Here is a 17,859-nt window from a genome sequence, read left to right as displayed (position 1 = left end):
GAAGGGGCGGGGTGACCGGCTGCGGGCCCGCGTCACGTGACGGCGGAGAGCGGGCGGCCGTTGGCCGAGCGGGTGCGTCACGTGGGGCGCCGCGGCGCCGCCCCCTTCCGCGCGGAGGTTCCGAATCCCGTCCCGCGCGCGCCTTTCTGCCCGCCTGGCTCTCGCGCCTGACAGGCGGCCGGGCCGTGCCGCTCCATGGCCTCAGCGCCCACCCGCCGCGGCTGAGCGCCCCGCTCCGCCAGCGCCCGGGGCATGGTGGGCAGGCTCGCCCTGGCCGCGGCGGCCGCTTCCCTCCCCGGGAAGGACGGCGACGCTCAGGTGGGCAGGCGGCGGCGGGACGGGACGGGGCGCCGCGCGGGGAGGGGGCGGCGGGGGACGCGGTGGCGCCGCTTTGTCCTTCGCGCCGGGTGTGGCGGGGGAAGCGGCAAACGTCGCCTGACGCTGCGGGGCGGCCGCCCAGCCTGGTGCCCAGCCCGGTGCATTACCCGGTGCCCAGCCCGCGGTCGGCAGCGCCGCGCAGCCCGGCCGAGCTGTCACGAAACGCCCGGGGGCTCCTCCGCGAGTCCCCGTTGGCCTTGAGGAGAAGCGTCCTCAGCTCCGGGTGTTGCGATTTCACAAGAGTTCGGGTTTTAATGAACTAGGAGAGTTATAGAAGCCCTTGTGAGTCATCTCGGAGTTTTACACATTAATTCTCCTCCGTGGTTTGAATTATGATATATGACTTCTTTAAGTGTTTCAAAAGGTGCGGTTTCTTCTTAAGATACACCAGATGTTTACAGTAGGATCGTGCATCTTTAAGTAAGATGGGAACTCTCTGTTGAGTGTCCTACAAATGCTCTGGCAAACATACCAAGTAACTCAGAGAACATGAGAACTGACCCAGATGTTCAGAACTCTGCTGTTACCAAGTCCCTGCAGAGCTGTTCTCAAGACCTTGTGATCGCTTTTGGTTTGGGGAGTCTTGGATCTACACGGGATTTTAATGTTTTTGAGATAGCACAGTCTTTATTTTGAGCTTAAATGGTTTTTGCAAAGGTGGAGATGAAAGTCGATGTGCACACAGGCTTAGCACATTGACAAGGGGGTTTTACCATCTGAAAGAGTACCAGTGTCACTAATGCATACTGCAGATACTGCACTGCTTTGTTACTGTACTGAGGCATCTTAAGCTTGAAAAACTAAGATCAATGTTGATCTTTTTTATAGCCATGCAAGAAACGGCGAGAGGAAGATGCTTCTGTAAAAACAATCACAAGATATTTTTCACCGCTAGCAAAACCAGTGGATAAAGTGTTGTCACCACCAAAACCCAACAATATATTGGATTATTTTAAAAAGACGTCTGTAGCTGAGAAAGCTACGTTACCAGCGGTAGCTGGAGAAGATAAAACACTGTTGGATGCTGATGGCAAAGACTGTAAGTCACCTTTTAAACCACCTTTAAAGCGGAAGAGGAGAAGAGTTAATTTAAATAATAAGCTAAGAGAGAGAAAAGAATCTGAGAATGAACATCAAGTACAAATTATTAGCGATGACAACAGGGAAACAACAGGGCTGAAACAAGATAGTAATGATTTTACTGCTCCTTGTACTTTAGTTGATGAAAAATGTACAAGAGAATTAGCAGAAGATAATGTGCAAAGAGAGAACTTCTCAAATGATGTCATCTACAGAAAAAATGCAAATAAAGTTGGTTTGAAAGTAAACGGAACAAAAAATAGGACAAGAAAATCAAGGAAAAGGAAGCACAAAGTAAATATGGATTTGTCGGAAAGTTTTTCATCTGAAAACCAGCTGAATGAAAAGTGGGAAAAGGAAGCTGAAGACAAGAAAAAGATGGTGTCTCCTGCAATAGTAGAGTGTGATGCTGCTATTAGCGACTCCAGTTTTGAAGTTCATCCAGATGACAAGACATCGCAGGTAAATAATAGTATAATAACGGTGTCATTTGAGGACTTCCTGAAGAGTCAAGGAGAAAATGACGGAGCTGGTGTTGAAGAAGACACAAAGCCAGCAGTGGACAATTCTGCCACAGCAAACGAAACAGACAAAAGTGACAGTGTTGGTGACCTGGAAAAGGGTGAGGAGTCTCAGCAGCCGCCACTCAGAACAGTAACTGTCCTGGCACAGGTTCATTCCATTCCTCCAAAATTAGCTGCATTACATAAGGAGCAAAAAGGCTCTAGGAAAATAGCTTCCATTTTTTTGAAGCAGAGAAGAAGCGTAAGGGAAAAAGAAAGCAGCCCACCCCCCTTGGACAGCGAACAAATGGAGCAGGTTACTCAGAAAAGAAAATCTAATGTAGTTATTGAGGAAGAAGAACTGGAATTAGCAGTGCTGGAGACTGGAGGGTCAGATTATTTGAAGCCAAAATGTACTCTGGAAGAAAGGCATCAGTTCATGAAGGCGTTTAGACAACCAACAGCAGACGTGGCAAAAAGTGGAGTGAAAAAGGCACCTGCAAAACAAAAGCAAACCATTGGAAAGCCTTCAAAAGAAAAAGGAGGACCCGAAGATGACGTTGCTTCGAATAAACAATTAGAAAGTGGAGAACCAGGAGATTCTGTGGACAAATGCACACATTCTAGTGCTAGAACTAAAAGACCTAAAAAGTTTCAGAAAAAAGGAAACAGAAGGAAGGCTTCAGAGACTAAGGAAACCAATGTCTCGAATACCAGCAGTTACAATGAAGATGAGGATGCAGGATCTAGCATTCTTACCAAGGACACCACCGTAGATGTGAGAATTTCATCAAGTCCAAAAGTGAATGAGTTAAGGAGGAGTTTAAGGCAGAAGAACATCAAAACACCAAAAAGTGTTACGCCTAAAAAAAGCAGGATTAGAAATAATGAATTAAGTGGCCGGCCCTTACAGACTTCCACACCAAAAGCGAGCAAGCGATCCCTGAAGAAAGTTAACATGTATAAAGCCGAGGTGATTACCGTGCCTTGTGATGGAAACAGCCCAATAAGGTAAACATAATTTAATGAATAATATACCTTATAAAATGCTTATTATTATATTATTACCTTATTTTATAAGGTATATTCTATCTTTTTGCACTTTGTTTTCCTGCAAGTATTTTAAGAGTAAGACATAATCCTAAGTTGATTGGAATGCATACCAGAGCTGCATGAATACTGATTGTGTTGGATAATCATACAGAAGAAGCAAAGGTGACTCTGTAAATGTGCTTGCACTGAAGACATTAAGAAAAAAACTACAAAGAATGAAAGAAATGAAAACCCACCAATTGAGGAGCAGCTTCTGTTTAAACGCTTGAAAATGAGATAGTAACATTTTCCTTTATTAAAAAGTAATCATTTCTTATTTTTTCTCAAATTAGAATGAGGTTTACACGTATCAGTGCAACTACAAAATCAAGTAAAGCTGAAGCAATGAAAAATGAAGAGTTTCACTCCAAAAATATAAAGGTAATTTATGTAACAGTTTCTATTTCAGTATTTTGTTATTTATTATATGCATATAATTGTGTTAATATTCAGTATTGTGTAATAGTCTAATACAATAGGGCAGTTCTCGGGTGCCTGACGGGAAGAGGTTATTGCTGTGATCTGTGATAGAATTTGAGATGGTTTCTTGTACAGTTATTGAACCTTAGATTTCAAAGTATTGTTTTATTTGTATAAATGTACTTGTTCTGCAGATTCTCAGGATGGGACGTAGTGTTTGGGCACAGCAGAGCAGCTTAAACTGTCCTGTGGGCAAACTGTGAGCCCTTGTAGGGCTCACAAATACGTTTGAAAAGTGTTGATGTGATCTTGATTTGCTCCTCCTTTCCGTCTTTTCACTTTCTTTTTGATACAAATACAATTTCCTAAAAATCATATGCTTTTATGAATGTGGAAAATCATATTAATATGTGAAATACCCAATATACGGATATTAATTTCCAGGTATTTTGATTCTTTTGTACCTTGCTAACAGATAAGCTCTACTTCTAAAAATATATCCAAAGCAAAACAGTTGGTAGAAAAAGCAAAGGCCATACGGCACAACCGATCAAAGGTTAACGAAGAGGTCCCGGCTCCCATCCGGCGCTCCTCTCGACAGCAAGCGCTTGCTGAGAAGAAAAAGCTACTAGAAGATGAGGTAAACCTGTATACTTTGTAAGGAAAAGAAACATTTTGTAGTCTTTGATTCATTTAAGCAACAAAAATGTTTCTTATCTTGCAAATATTTATTTTATGGAATCAAATAAGGTGGATATCTATGCAATGGTCTGGTAAATGTCACATAGTAAAGTAACCAGCAGGCATAGACTGGAAAGTTCCTCCTTTATATACTGGAGATCTTATTCTATATACTTTTTCTGTTGAAGCAGTAGTTAAAGCGTAGCATAATATTCAAGTTATGTTTGATAACTTCTCAACTCTTTAGCAGTTTCTTCACTTTTCTCAGTACTGATCATTAAATTGTATTGTTAACAAAGGAAGAAAAGTTGTTTCCTTTCTCTATTTGCTTTCCTTCTAGGAATCGGTAATCATTTTAGATTCAAGCCTCAGTGATACCAGCACTGCAGTGCACAGCGTGAAACAAAAGAGTCTTCGGAGCTTGAATGATGTTTTGGGGAAAAAGTCTAGAAAGTTGAATGCTGCAAAGAACTCAAATGGTAATTGGGTCTTACTAAGTGTGTTTAATTTTTATTAGCATTGTTGTCTATGTAATCTTATTTTATAAAGCTGCCTTTACAGTACATTAATCTTCTGATTTTTTTCAATATAAAATTCCAATATATGCATTTTATTTTGACGTGATGAGTTAATAGTGCAGAAGTTATTTCTTTACATGTGTTGCTTTGATTTTTCTTCATTTTGGGAGAACCGTGTTTTAAAAACTGCCAATAGTAGCCATGTTTTGTTGCCGTCTACTTTAAGGGTTCTTTTTATCTTACAGAAAATAATGTCTGAAGTGATGAAAGAACTAGAAATAAAATTACAATGAATTTTGTTAAATACTCAGCTTTCCCTTAAAGGAGATTCCCTGGTGTTATTAAATGGAACATACAGATAGTGAAAAGAGAAGCAAGGTTAGAATCTTATAGCAGCGCAAATCTAAAAATGTTTTTTTTCCTTTTTAAAGGAAAACCGGGATATCCACCTTCCTTCCAGGGCCGAAGAGCTCAAGTCTCTGCAGGCGAACCCATCGTGATCTTTGATGAGGGCAGGTCAGTTTGTGAGATTGCACTCGCTTAAGAGTCAAAATATTTTTCAAGGCTTTTTAACATTCTCTTATTTCACAAATTTAAATACGCTTATTGGAATGTGATATAGATGTTAATTTTTTTATATTGATCCACGTGTGAATCCGCTTGCAAAATTCCGGGGTTTTTTTGGAGAGTTGTTTCCTCAGCCATTGTTGAGCCATTTTAGATGGCTGAAAATATAGCTGATGACTGATTGAAAAGAGAGCCTACATTGCATATAACAATACAAAACCTAGGAGGATTATTTCTAATTAAAATCTCTAACACAGCATTTTAAAGAAATGTAAACTTATTACACTTAAATTAATTTATCAGTTCTCCCGCACTATTTCTAACTCGTGCAGAAGTGAATGTGGTTAAATTCTGTTGTAAGTCTCACATAGCTGGTAGTTCTGATCATTCTATTTTTTTTTTAATTTCTATTTTCATTAAAGCCAAGATGCATCTGAAAATTCTCAAGATGATGATCAGTTCAGAGCAAAACGTGAGTTCCTGATGAGCGGGTTGCCAGAGCTGCTGAAGAAGCAGATTGCAAAGAAAGCGGCAGCGATGGAAGCCTATTCTCTTGCAAGTTCCTGCTTTAGGACTGTTGTCCACGTGCAGCAGAAGGACGACTGTAAGTTTTGTTCAGCCGTTGTGTAACTGTATGTGATAATTTCTAGTAAATCTGTGCAGAAGAGAAACTTGAACAGCAGAATTTACTCTTACGACTGGAGTAATTGATAGTTCCCTCTTATTTAGTGGTGCACTAAGAAAACAAAACCAACAAGGTTCCAGTGAGATGGTTTTGAATATACAAGTTACAAATTAAATTGATGCTAAGGTAATGTATATATTTATGGGTAGGGATGCAAAATTCTTAACATTTAGTCAGAAAAGATAGTCTTTCAATTTCCAGTTTGGAGAATAAAGATCATGTTGGACCGATCCAGGCAGAAACCGATTCCTTCTGACAAAGACAAAACGTTTCTCAGAAGAGAAAAGAACAGCCCGTTTCTTTCCACTAAGTGAGGGAGCAAACTACAGTGTCCTCATGAAAGGTAGAAGGTGTAGAATAGCACTTAATAGAGTTTATATTTGCAAATCAACCAATAAACAAACGAAATCCTTGGTAAGCATCTGTCCTGGTGAGGGCACAGGTTGTTATTTAGAGCAAGCAGAGCCCAGGGCAACTTACTGCAGAAATGTTGTATGCAAAAATGTGCAAATATCTTCTGCCTGTGGGAGGTGGAATTAATAAACAGTTGATGCAGTGTGAGTTAAATAAGCTTGGCTTTGACATGAAAAAGCTGTAGTTAAAAGAGCATTGGGATGGTTTTGTCTGTGACTTTATCTCTGCTTGTTAACAAAAGTTTCCTCTTTGTTTTTGGTGGGGGTTCTTTTGTAGGTTATCCCATGTGGAAACTGAAATCACCATCGTGTCCTCTATTAACTAAGCTGAGGAAACTGAACACTGAAGTCACTAATGTCACAAAAATCACCCTCTCACTTGGTGAATTCTCCACTGTGAATTCAAAACTAACTGGAAACTGTTCTGCACCTGCGGTTAGTGCTTTCATATGGGGTTGTGTTATGAGAAAAATGAAAAGGAAATTAAAATTGGTTTGTTACTCATTAGGACTTCTGTTGTTTTTAAAAAATCTTGTTTGAATCTGTGTCAGTCCCATGTTTGTTTCTTTTCTCGTGTGTGATTTACCCATTCTGTGTCATAATGTTAGACTATACTCAAGACTTTTTGTTAATCTCTGAGTTTAATGAGACAGCAACTGATTTAAATTATTCAAAACTGTAATTGTTTTTCCGTGTAATATTTTCTAGTAATAATTTTTTAAATGTGTTTGTTACAGCTTTCTGGCCACCGACCAGTTTTTCCTGATACATTCAGGGAAGATTTACTGGATGAGATTATGTCTTCTAATTCTCAATTTCCGGTGAGAAAATACTTCGACAAGTTTCTGAAAAAGCAAACAGAAGGCTCGGGTTTTGAAAACAGTAACAGTGTACAAGGTTAGTAACCTACAATAAGCTTACACTCGCACTCTCTGGCGTAAAAAGGCAACCTGGAATTTCCAGAAATGTTTCAGTGTTGTTGGAAATAAATTGTCCCTCACATTTTAGGTCATTTTAAACAAATTCTTAAAATATGGTTGTAATGGACATAGCTTGAAATTCTAAAAGGGTGTAATTCTTTTTTTTTTCATAGAAGATGGCACTGCAAGTTCAGAGGTAAATCAGAAACATTCTGACAACTGGAAGAACACTAAGAGAAAAAGGAAAGAAACAGAAGACCACAAATCAAAAAGAAGAAAACAAATTGAAGGTGCGGAGAGTGAAATAAAATCCAGAGTTTCCAGGAGCCTTATTTCTCCCTTATCTGGAGAAAAACAAGTAGAGACAGGACAAGCAACACGTTTAGGAAAAAACAAGGCCCAGAAACCCAATGTTATGACAGAAGACACTGAAGATTCATCGGAGCCAAATGCACCTTCAGGTAACTACATTTCCTGTCTGATTTTAATTCTCTTTGCATGGAGGGAATTCATATATGATGTGTGTCAGCTTTCCACTGTGATGCAAAAATCATATCTGGTCTTCATGTTCTACTGGATTGGATCAACTCTTTTGCATGGAGAACTAACTAAAACCAGGTATTTTTTCTGTAGGTGTTGAAAAGGAAGACGTGCTCTGGACAGAAAAATATCAGCCTCAAGATTCCAGTGAACTTGTAGGGAACAAGAAAGAAATTGAAAAGCTACGCAGGTCAGAAGTGGGAGCTTGGATCCATTTGTAAAATAACTCAAAGCCTCCTATTGCTTACGCTCAAAGAAGTGAAGTCGGTTACTTTACACTAAGCTTGAATAACACAGGGTGTATGTGTGTGGCCTTGGGCTTGGTTTACTTCCAAAAAGTTGCAGAAACAAATTTTTGGTTGGTGTGAAAGGTCTTTTGGTCATCGTTTCTTTTACAGTAACACCTCAGTGGCTTGTATGGTATAGTACAAACCAAAACACACATGAAATGCTACATTAGCTGAGCCAATTTGTTTAAATCTGCACAGACTATGAGTTTCTGGGAGGGATAACAAGTGGCTGATGTCCCCAAATTTATGTTCTGAATTTGGTTCATTTTATTCAGCAGTAATTTTTATTTTATGTTCACTTCCTTCCTTTTATAGTTGGTTAAAAGAATGGAAAAAAAGAGCTGATTGGGAAGAAACACGAAATCAGAAAGGGGAAAAGGAGGACAAAGGGCATCAAGGTGCGGATAGGATTTTAAATAACACATGTAGCTTCTCTTCGTTAGAGCTGGCATAAAAATGACATGAATTGATAATAATTTGAGCAATCTTTTATTTTAAATAATTCTACAGATTCTTCGGACAGCCTTGACTTTAAAGATAATCAGTCCGATGTTGAGGAAGAGAGCAGCCTGTGCAATACAGTTCTGATCACCGGCCCGCCGGGAGTGGGGAAGACTGCTGCGGTCTATGCTTGTGCTCAGGAGCTCGGTTTCAAGGTTTGCGGAGTCCTTTCTTCGTGCCATTTTTCTTATTTGTACCTAGTGAATTGAAAGCATCATAATACAAGATGTCTAGAATTTATTTTTAATATAAATTAAATGCCATTGCAGATATTTGAAGTCAATGCCTCTTGCCAGCGTAGCGGTAGACAGATACTGTCCCAACTAAAAGAAGCTACTCAGTCTCATCAGGTGGACAAAAAAGGCGTTAATGCACACAAGCCTTGCTTTTTTAACAGCTGTAGCAGTGCCAAGTCACCAAGTAAGTTTCATGGTTGTATCTGTGGGGTTTTTTGTTGTTGGTATTTTGGGGTTTATTTGGGTGGTTTTTTTAGGCATCACTTGTTTAAAAAGAGAGCAAATTTTGTATAGTAAGAAATGCTCAGTTGCTTAAGGCAAATATGTCAAAAAGCTAAACTGAGGCAGTTACAGCTGAACTGAAGGAGTACGGTCTGGACGATCGGGTAATGAGGTGGAGTAAGTGCTATGGCAGTTTAATAGAAAGCATTCCCTGTAACAGGAGAAAAGTCAAATAAGCAGCAATCAGCACAATAAGCCTATCCTGTACTAGATACAAAACTGTGATTTGCTCTAATTTTGCCTGAGAAATGTCAGTTTGAGATTACATGTCCAGCTTAACATAGAACATATCTTGCAGAAAAAATGTATTCTCCCAAGAAAGTTATTTCACCAAGAAAACCTCCATTATCACCGAAAGGAGGAGGATTAAAACGAAGCCTTCCCCCTAAAACACTGGCAAACTATTTCAAAATTTCTTCCAAACATAAAGATAATGATGGAACAGTAACATCTCAAGAGAAAAATAAAGGTAGGTATCACTATTTAACAAGTAAATGCTCATTGTGCTAGGCACTGTATGTATATCAAAATTACTGCTACACAATTAAGAGGTCTTGTAAAGCCAATAAATGTTTGATTACAAACTGGGGATTTTAATACATAGAAAGGCACACTGAGATCTTGGAGTCTCTTCACATAGGAAGGTAAATTTCCGAATGTTTCATGGGACCAGGAAGCCTCAAAGACAGGTTTTTAGAAAGGAAACAATATATTTGGGCAAGTAGTATTTTTGCACAAGACAGTACAGAGGAATGCAAAAGCAAAGTACTGAAGGCGTAATTGTGTTGTCTTAAAGGACTTGCATCGACTCCGTGTCCCCGAGACACCACAGGTCACAAGCAGGTTAGGTGCAGGATTAATTTTACAAATTGTCAGCCCTTCACCAAACGCTGTTGGATTTCCAGCAAATTTCTTGCATTCTTTTTTAAAACAAGACATCAGAAAAGCATGTAGGTCAGATTTCTAAGTTTTTGTGTCAGTGTTGATTTTCTTAAGCAGTTTATACGTTGGGTGTCTTTGAAACGGCTGTCTAGAATGCACATCAAATGGTTTCAGTCCTCCTTTACTTCCTGCTCTTTTCTTTACCCCTCTGCAGGGAATACTCAGGATTCACGTGAAGAAAAGAAAGATGCTCAAATCAAGTCAATAAACAAAGAAGTAGAAGGAGGAGAACACAACAGAAAAAGTGCAACTTCTCTCATTCTTTTTGAAGAGGTAAAATTCACATGAAATATATCAATGTGAACAACATATCCTTTCATTGTGTTTAAAGAATAGAATGTTTTTCCCTTCCTCCTTGAGCCCTCTAGGTAGATTCAAGTGTGAGGATTATCAGCTGCTTAAAAATTAATTCAACGTTTAATGATTTCATCCTCATTAGTACTTTTTTAACCATGGGTCATTCTTTTAAAGGATAAAGAAACTAGCATTTATCAGCAGTTGTTCGTGGTTGGAACAGTTTGTAGGATTCTGCAAATTTCTTTGATTATGGTTTCTAATTTTACACAACTTACGTGCACTGAGGCACTTTAAAAACCACCATTAACACTCCAGTAATTACAATATCTAAATCCATGTTAAATTCTTCTTTAACCTCTTGCTCAAAAATGTCTTTGAAGTCTTAAGCTAAGTATACGAAATTGCAGCCAGGAATGTAATTTTAAGTCAATAAAGGAGGTATAGCTGTGTTGCCAACTATGGTGCAATCCTGCAGGTCGCTGGTGCAATTCTATTAAGAAAACCAAACAAATGAACAACAAACTTCAAAAGCCTATGGTGAAAACTATTGATATTTTGCACTTCATTTGTTTTCTATAGGTAGATATAATATTTGATGAAGATGCAGGATTCCTAAGTGCAATAAAGACGTTCATGGCAACCGCAAAGAGACCTGTAGTTCTCACTACCAATGGTGAGTGGCGCTTGTTACGGGAATTGGGCTTCACAGGCAGAAGAGCCTCTTCTGATGAGTATTTCAGTATTTGAATAAAGATACAGGCTGCTCTAATGGGTAAAGAAAATAATTAGGTTTGAACATGATGTCATGAGCGTTCACCGATATCTCTTTATGTAGATCCAACATTCAGCTTAATGTTTGATGGCTATTTTGAAGAGATCAACTTTAAAACCCCTTCTTTGGTAAGTCTGTGTTTGGAAATTCAGATACACCCTAAGCAAGTAATTGTCAGCTAATTGAAGTTTGAAATGTAAATGTTGGTGTAGGTTTATATTTATCTGATGCAATATATCTCTTTTATCAGAAGACTATTTGGGGGGCGCTATGCAAAGATGTGTAGGATGTGTTTATCTTTACATGTAGAATTTTTATTACTAGCATGGAAGATTTATTTTTCTTGACCATGTGGTATTTCAGAGAATTACAATAAAAACATCGATTCATCACATGATCAAGTTTTTAGGCTGTAGTAAATAATTTAATAGGTGACATATCTAATAGTTTTCATCTGAAGGCTGACTATGCCAGTATTGGTTCATTCATTAAAAAGTATAGGAGCTATTCTGGGAGTATTACGGGTTATTCCTTTAATGTAAACACAAGGATTCTGTATAGCAAATAGTTTCATTTGCAACTATGTATTATGTGGAAGAGCAAAATAAATGAGAATGATAAGGAACTAACTTTTGAGAAGGGGAATATTTTAATGCTCTTTGCTGGTGAGGAAAAGCAAGGTGCACGTGCTTTCAGGAGCACAGGCAGAATTTGGTACGGTATTCTGCTTTTCTCAAGGTTTTAATGTGACCGTAATTTAAATAAACTAATCCTCTGTATTAAAAAGAAAAACGTGTTGCAAGCATAAATCGAATAATTTGCTTGTGTGTGCCTTCTGGCAGTCTGAGTGGTAAGAGTTGTTTCCAGTGGTCTGTGTGTAACTCTCGCTCAGGTCCATGCTGCCAGCTTTCTCCAAGCGCTGTGTCTGGCTGAGAATCTGCGAACAGATGTGAAAGACTTGGCTGCTCTGTTAACCACGAATAACTGCGATATCAGACGAAGTGTTCTCTACTTGCAATTTTGGGTTAGAAGTGGAGGGGGATTCTTGAAAGACAAACGCTTGACACATCGTGGTAGGTTGATTTAATTTAATTTAAAAAAAAACCTTTCCATCTTAACATGAATGTGGTTAAATCAAACCATTCTTAGATGTGTATGAATAGATAGTGATTTTCTGTAAGAGTCCTGGATGCTTGGGCGGGATTTTGGGTTGTTGGGGGTTTTTTGATAGACCGGTGGGGCACGAAAGGAAGCAGAGGCTGTTTCAGGTGGTCACTTGCAAAAAGGGGAGAGCGGGCAGATCGGTGACACTTAAAGGAATTAAATGGGGATGGGGAGGACAAATTTCAGTTGCTGTATTCATTCAGAACGGCAGCAAGAGCCAACAGTTATAATATCCTTTATAAAAGGAACTGAGGCAAAGAGGGGAAAAATCAATTTGGTTATGCAGTTGTTCCTTTTTAAGTAAAGCACGTTGTCTTTGTGCAGGAGGAGATGAGACAAATGAAGCGGATCATGTAATTCATTCTGAAAAGACCACTGATTCCAAGATGGATTTTTCTCAAGCTGATGCACATCTTCAGGAATTTCCCAAATGTGATACGGGCTGTGTAGAGACATTGCTTGGCCTTAAGAATATCCTGTTGCCTTCAGAAGATTTGATTACATTTCTTAAGGTATTTTTGTAGTTGACTAGCTAATACTTTGAATGCATGCCGGATAATTGAGTGTGATCATCACTATGAATAGCATCTTCTAAGAAGCAAATCTCTTTGAAAATGTTTGTTGTAGAAATCAGGGGATTCTGTCATTATGAAGCCAAATCTGAACTGGAGCAGTCTGCAGGTGAAACAGTTTCTCGCCTCATAAACACAAAGCCAGGAGTATGAGATTTCCTATAATAAAATTTTTATTAAAGATATTTTAATGTATTAACAAATTGTTTATTATTATTATTTTACAGCACAAAACCACAACCGTGGAGAAATTGAATAAATTAATGCAGCTTCTCACCGAATTCCAGATGAAGAAAGTGGATTTTATATATAGTAATCTTGAGCTTGTTCTTCCCTTACCAGTGCGAGTTCTTTCAAACCAGTCTGACCACTCTAACTCTATACTTGAAAAGACTAATGTAGTTTCTTCAAAAACTGGATCTACTGACAGTCATTGCTCTGGAAAAAGAAGCACTGGAAAAAGGTCTAAAAAGACAAAGAGCCAAAAAAGGCTTGTTACATTGGATGATAGTGACTTATTTGATACTGGACTGAACTATTCAGCTGAATTCATAACTTTGCCATCGGATAGTCCCCCATTGTGTGCTGAAGGGAATAAAGAGGAGTCAAAATTGTTGATGAATAAAGAAGAAAAAGAAACTAAAACTAAAACCCCAGCAAAGGAGAAGAGGTCTGCTCTAGTTGTTCAGTGTCTGAACTCCCTGGCTGAATTTGTGGAGAACATGTCTTTCTTGGATTGCTGTGTAAACACCAACACCAAGGAACCAATGGAGTTTTCTACAGATGAGGGATTTAATTGGACAAATGGCAAAATCAAAAATGGTCTTTGTGATGAGTTCAGTATAGAAAATACTGATTGGTGGAGTTCTCAGAGCTGTAGTGAAATAAAGGCAGCTATTGAAGCACTCAGCTTTAACAAATGTTCTGTTAATATTCTACAAAACTTGGAATCCTCTTGGAGTAAAACACCTGACAGCGATCAGCTGGAGGGACTTACTCTGCATATTTCTAACACAAGAAACGACGTATCCTTCAGTCAGTCAGCTGAGTCAAGGTAAGACTTTGCTAATATTTCTGGACTATAATGCAGTTATTTGTCAAGAAAAGCATTTCACAGGATGTAGAACTGTTTCAGTTAACATGTGTTATCTGTGTTATATTATACACATTCATGCCAATACAGGTGTTGTCAGAATGTCTCAAAATGCTGGAATACATTGTTCAATTTGCTTGCATAATCTTAAATTAACCACTTGGCAATCTCTGCGAAAAGTGACTTTTCTTGTTTGAGTAGCCTGACTGTAACATTGTTCAGGAGTGGTAGCCTTCACCTAGTCTATTTACTTTGAAAATGGGCTGCCAAACACCACCCCACTCCTCCAAAAGAATAACACAAACCTAAAGGAATGGCTTTTCCAAGACGCACAGATGGACTGAAACGGATTCTGCCAGTACTAGACCTGCATATTGTTCATCCAGTCCCCATCATACTGAGCCTACATTAAATGCGTAGGTGTTGTTTGACGACCTAATGAAATTCAGAGCAACATTATTGCAGTTTTTTTGTAGCAACTTACGCTAATGAAGAATAACCTTTAATATATTAAAGATCAAAGAATACATTGCTGCTAGCAAGTGTGGATATGAAACACTTAACAGAAGTCGTTATATGTAGAATTGGCATAACAGGTGAATAAAACCTGTTCAAGTGTCTGAATAGGAAAACAGGTTAGACTCTTATTTCTGTCAGTTGGTACTCAGAGGAGCAATGGATCTGACCAAGCTGGGCAAATATATTATATAATGAATTATACATTAGATCTGATACTGACATTCTGGCAAATACCAATCGTATGACACTTTTAATTTTTGAAGACTGCAGATGGTTTCGGTTCTGTTGTCTGAAGGATGTACACAACCTCACATACGTAACGAGGTTGTGATGCCCTCCCCAGATTAGACCCTGTCCCTCCTGTTTGTGCCAGTGCACCATCAGAAGTTACAGGCATCTGATCCACTGGAACGCAGCTTTGGATGTCAGGGTGTTTAACAGAGTTTTAAACCAGTAGACCTGATCTTAAAGGAACAAAGTAGGGACTGTACATTCTTGAACAAGAAACAATAACGCTTCATTCTCCGCTTTAGCGTTTACAAAAAAGCACAGAAGCGGCTGGCAGTCATCAGAACTGTATTTTCCAGAAGTCCTTTAAACCTTGGCAATAAGCAGGCCAGCGTACTTGAATACCTCCCCACGCTTCGCAGTATCTGTAGGTCTGAGAAGCTGAAAGAGCAAGGGAAGACGAAAAGAAGGTAAGTTTTGGTTTTGCTAAATCTTATTACATTGCAATATACAAAGTATTTAAGAATCTTAATAAAATATTTTGTATAATAATTCTAGACAAGAAAGGCCTCTCTAAATAATAAGCGTTGCCTTGTATTTGGAAAGAACTTTGTCTTCTTACAGTTACTTTTACTTTTCTTTTTATAGGTTCTTGCATTATCTTGAAGGGATTCATCTCGAAATACCCAGACAAATGATAAATGGTCTGTGTTTGGACTTCCCTTAAAATCGCTAACACCAGAAGTGCTTTGTGCCTAATGGTGCTATTCTCACCATATTTTTTTAAAACACATTATTTTATTGTATATTCAGAGCCATTTGTATATTAAATTTCTATAAATATTTAAAATAATGTATATATCTATTGTCATGATATTGCTCTCCACAGCTGAAATGTGGGGTTGTTTGGTGCTTGTCCAATAAGTGCGTTTATAATACTAAATGCACAAACTGATCAGTGGGGACCACTTCATGCTCTCGTTCTCTGTAATTTGTGAATCACACAGCAAGAAGTCCTTTTGTAACGAGCAACTGTCACAGCTTCCACAGCAAAGTTGCTTTCTTCGAGGAGACTGTTTTATTAAAATAAGCTTTTTCTTTCTCTGAATTTGCAGTTAAATGTTAAATAACCCGGGGTGGGAGTGGGCACGGAGAGGACGTGATAAGGCTTCTAAAGTAAAAACAACTAAAACCAACTCTTCACAAGGACAAGGTCTTTACAGAGCACTGTGCCTCCATGTACATACATCTGTATCCACAGTTTTCATTTCATTGTTTACAACTGTCAGGTCTGCATGTTAATCTCCTAAAAATGTAGAGAAATCATCACTGTAGCTCAAGAGGGACTTGGAGATTAGACAAGATTTTGTAAATAACAATTATTCCAGTGTTACTTTGGTTTGGGTAATATTTAACTACTTCTAGTCTTGTATATTGTGTTCTATTTTTATACTTCATTTTGTATTTGACAAGACTTCGGCCTGATTATTTGTGATTGCATCTGCTTTTGTACATCAATAAATTTGTGAGACTTTGCTACAATTCTGAATATTTTTGTTGTATGAAAATGCTCCTAAAACGTAATGGTTTTAGTCCATAAAGATTATGTTTAAGGCTTTTTAAACTGGAAATATTCCAACCATATGCTTTTCCACCATTATATTGCAGTTGGACTGTTGTTCTTCCTCAAGCTGAGTCCAGTTGGGGCCATGGACTGGTGCTCCACTTACCTCAATGTCTATAATAATATGGAAGGGCATTTTCTAGTACATTTTCTTCTCATCTAATATTTTTCATGTCTTAAAGATGTTCAGGAATGAGAAATAGTCATGAAAACAGTCAATTATTTTATTTGTAGATAATAATCTTTATAGTTTCACTCTTTCAGTAGCCCAGAATTATCAAATAGGGATGAAATGAAGTGGTGGCTGTTAAAATCTGGAACGGTTGTATTGCTGTCAATGGCCTAAGCAACTCCTGTACATTTTTGTAAAAATAAATAATTTTTAAAAATTTTAAACACCAAAGTGAAAGTATATCTGTTCACTGCTTTATAAAGGCAACCTTCATCTAGCTAGATTACAGTGGGCACCTGCACACATTGGAAACAGGCCCTGTAAAGTGTTATTTTAGGAAATCCATGGGTAATTTAAAAGACATAAAACAGACATCAATGGTAGACAACTTATCTCCTATTCAAGTCAACCCTCTGATTCTAATAATTGCTTAAGTTTGGGGTTTTTTTTTAACGGGCCTTGCTGAGCAGAAAACACTTTTTCATCCAAAACATAAAAATCAGCTTCAGGCAACTTGAGAATGGCTGAAGGTGCTTGGAAAAGGACAAGAGCCCTGTCTGCGATCTACCCAATTCAGTGAAACCAGAAGTAAAAAAACCCAGAGTTTCACAATGACTACACCCTGTTTAAGCAGTAGATATTACTAGGTGTACAATAATTTTAGAACAAATAAACCCAACAAACATGCTCTTGTTGAAATCTTGGTCAAGTTTCACACTTTTCTTATTACTGTCATTCCAAGATTGCTTTCTAGAAGGCAAATGAAGTTGACATTATTCTACAATCCCATGAGTAATACAGAAAGAGGCAGTTAAGCCTTAGACGTGTTCTTGCAGGCGACGCTGTATTGACAGTGATGCAGAGTAGGAGGATGGAAGGATCCCTTTCCAAGCAAGACTGTCACTTTTTGTAAAAGCCCTGAAATGGGGCAAGATGCATCTTGACAGCTGGGGCTGGGAGGACACGTCTCTTCCAAGCTGCAGAAAGATGCTCACGCTCAGCTGTCTGACTGTGACATCGGCTTTATCTTGAAGGAGGGACATTTCCATAAGCTTTGCCAATCCTAACCTGCTCTGTTTTATGTATGTTGAGTTACGCTGACGGGTTATTTTCCTCGCAGCACTTTGGTGCCACACGCTGGGCCGAGCACTTGCGGGGGTGTCAACGCTTGATCGACGTCTGGCGAGCAGATGCTGTTAGGTAGAAACTTTTAAAACTATTTCTTCAGAGACAAACATGAGGTGGAGTTGAGGCAAACCCGCAGGTGCGGGGCTGCGCCCTCCTGCTGGAAGCGGGACCCGTAGTCATTAATTTACAGGGCAGAAATTCCGTGACGGAGGCTTGACCGAGGGCTGAGCTAACAAAGAGAA

At 38.8% G+C, this 17,859-nt stretch overlaps 1 protein-coding gene across 1 annotated transcript; it reads left to right on the top strand.

The window, feature by feature from the left end:
• The first annotated feature begins 133 nt into the window (after window positions 1–133).
• ATAD5 (ATPase family AAA domain containing 5) lies at window positions 134–16,713 on the top strand. The gene is made up of 23 exons (XM_065852557.2): window positions 134–318; window positions 1,207–2,972; window positions 3,347–3,434; window positions 3,949–4,113; window positions 4,495–4,633; window positions 5,104–5,188; window positions 5,662–5,843; window positions 6,615–6,772; window positions 7,075–7,234; window positions 7,431–7,718; window positions 7,891–7,987; window positions 8,403–8,485; window positions 8,598–8,743; window positions 8,858–9,008; window positions 9,405–9,575; window positions 10,203–10,321; window positions 10,925–11,018; window positions 11,181–11,245; window positions 12,010–12,190; window positions 12,606–12,793; window positions 13,081–13,907; window positions 14,999–15,163; window positions 15,342–16,713. The coding sequence occupies exons 1-23, from the start codon at window positions 253–255 to the stop codon at window positions 15,418–15,420; spliced, it is 5,463 nt and encodes a 1,820-aa protein (XP_065708629.1). The 5' UTR covers window positions 134–252; the 3' UTR covers window positions 15,421–16,713.
• Window positions 16,714–17,859: the final 1,146 nt, after the last annotated feature.

This window comes from Patagioenas fasciata, chromosome 18 (assembly GCF_037038585.1).
Source record: "Patagioenas fasciata isolate bPatFas1 chromosome 18, bPatFas1.hap1, whole genome shotgun sequence".
Lineage (NCBI taxonomy): Eukaryota > Metazoa > Chordata > Aves > Columbiformes > Columbidae > Patagioenas > Patagioenas fasciata.
This window is presented reverse-complemented; position numbering and strand designations above follow the sequence as displayed.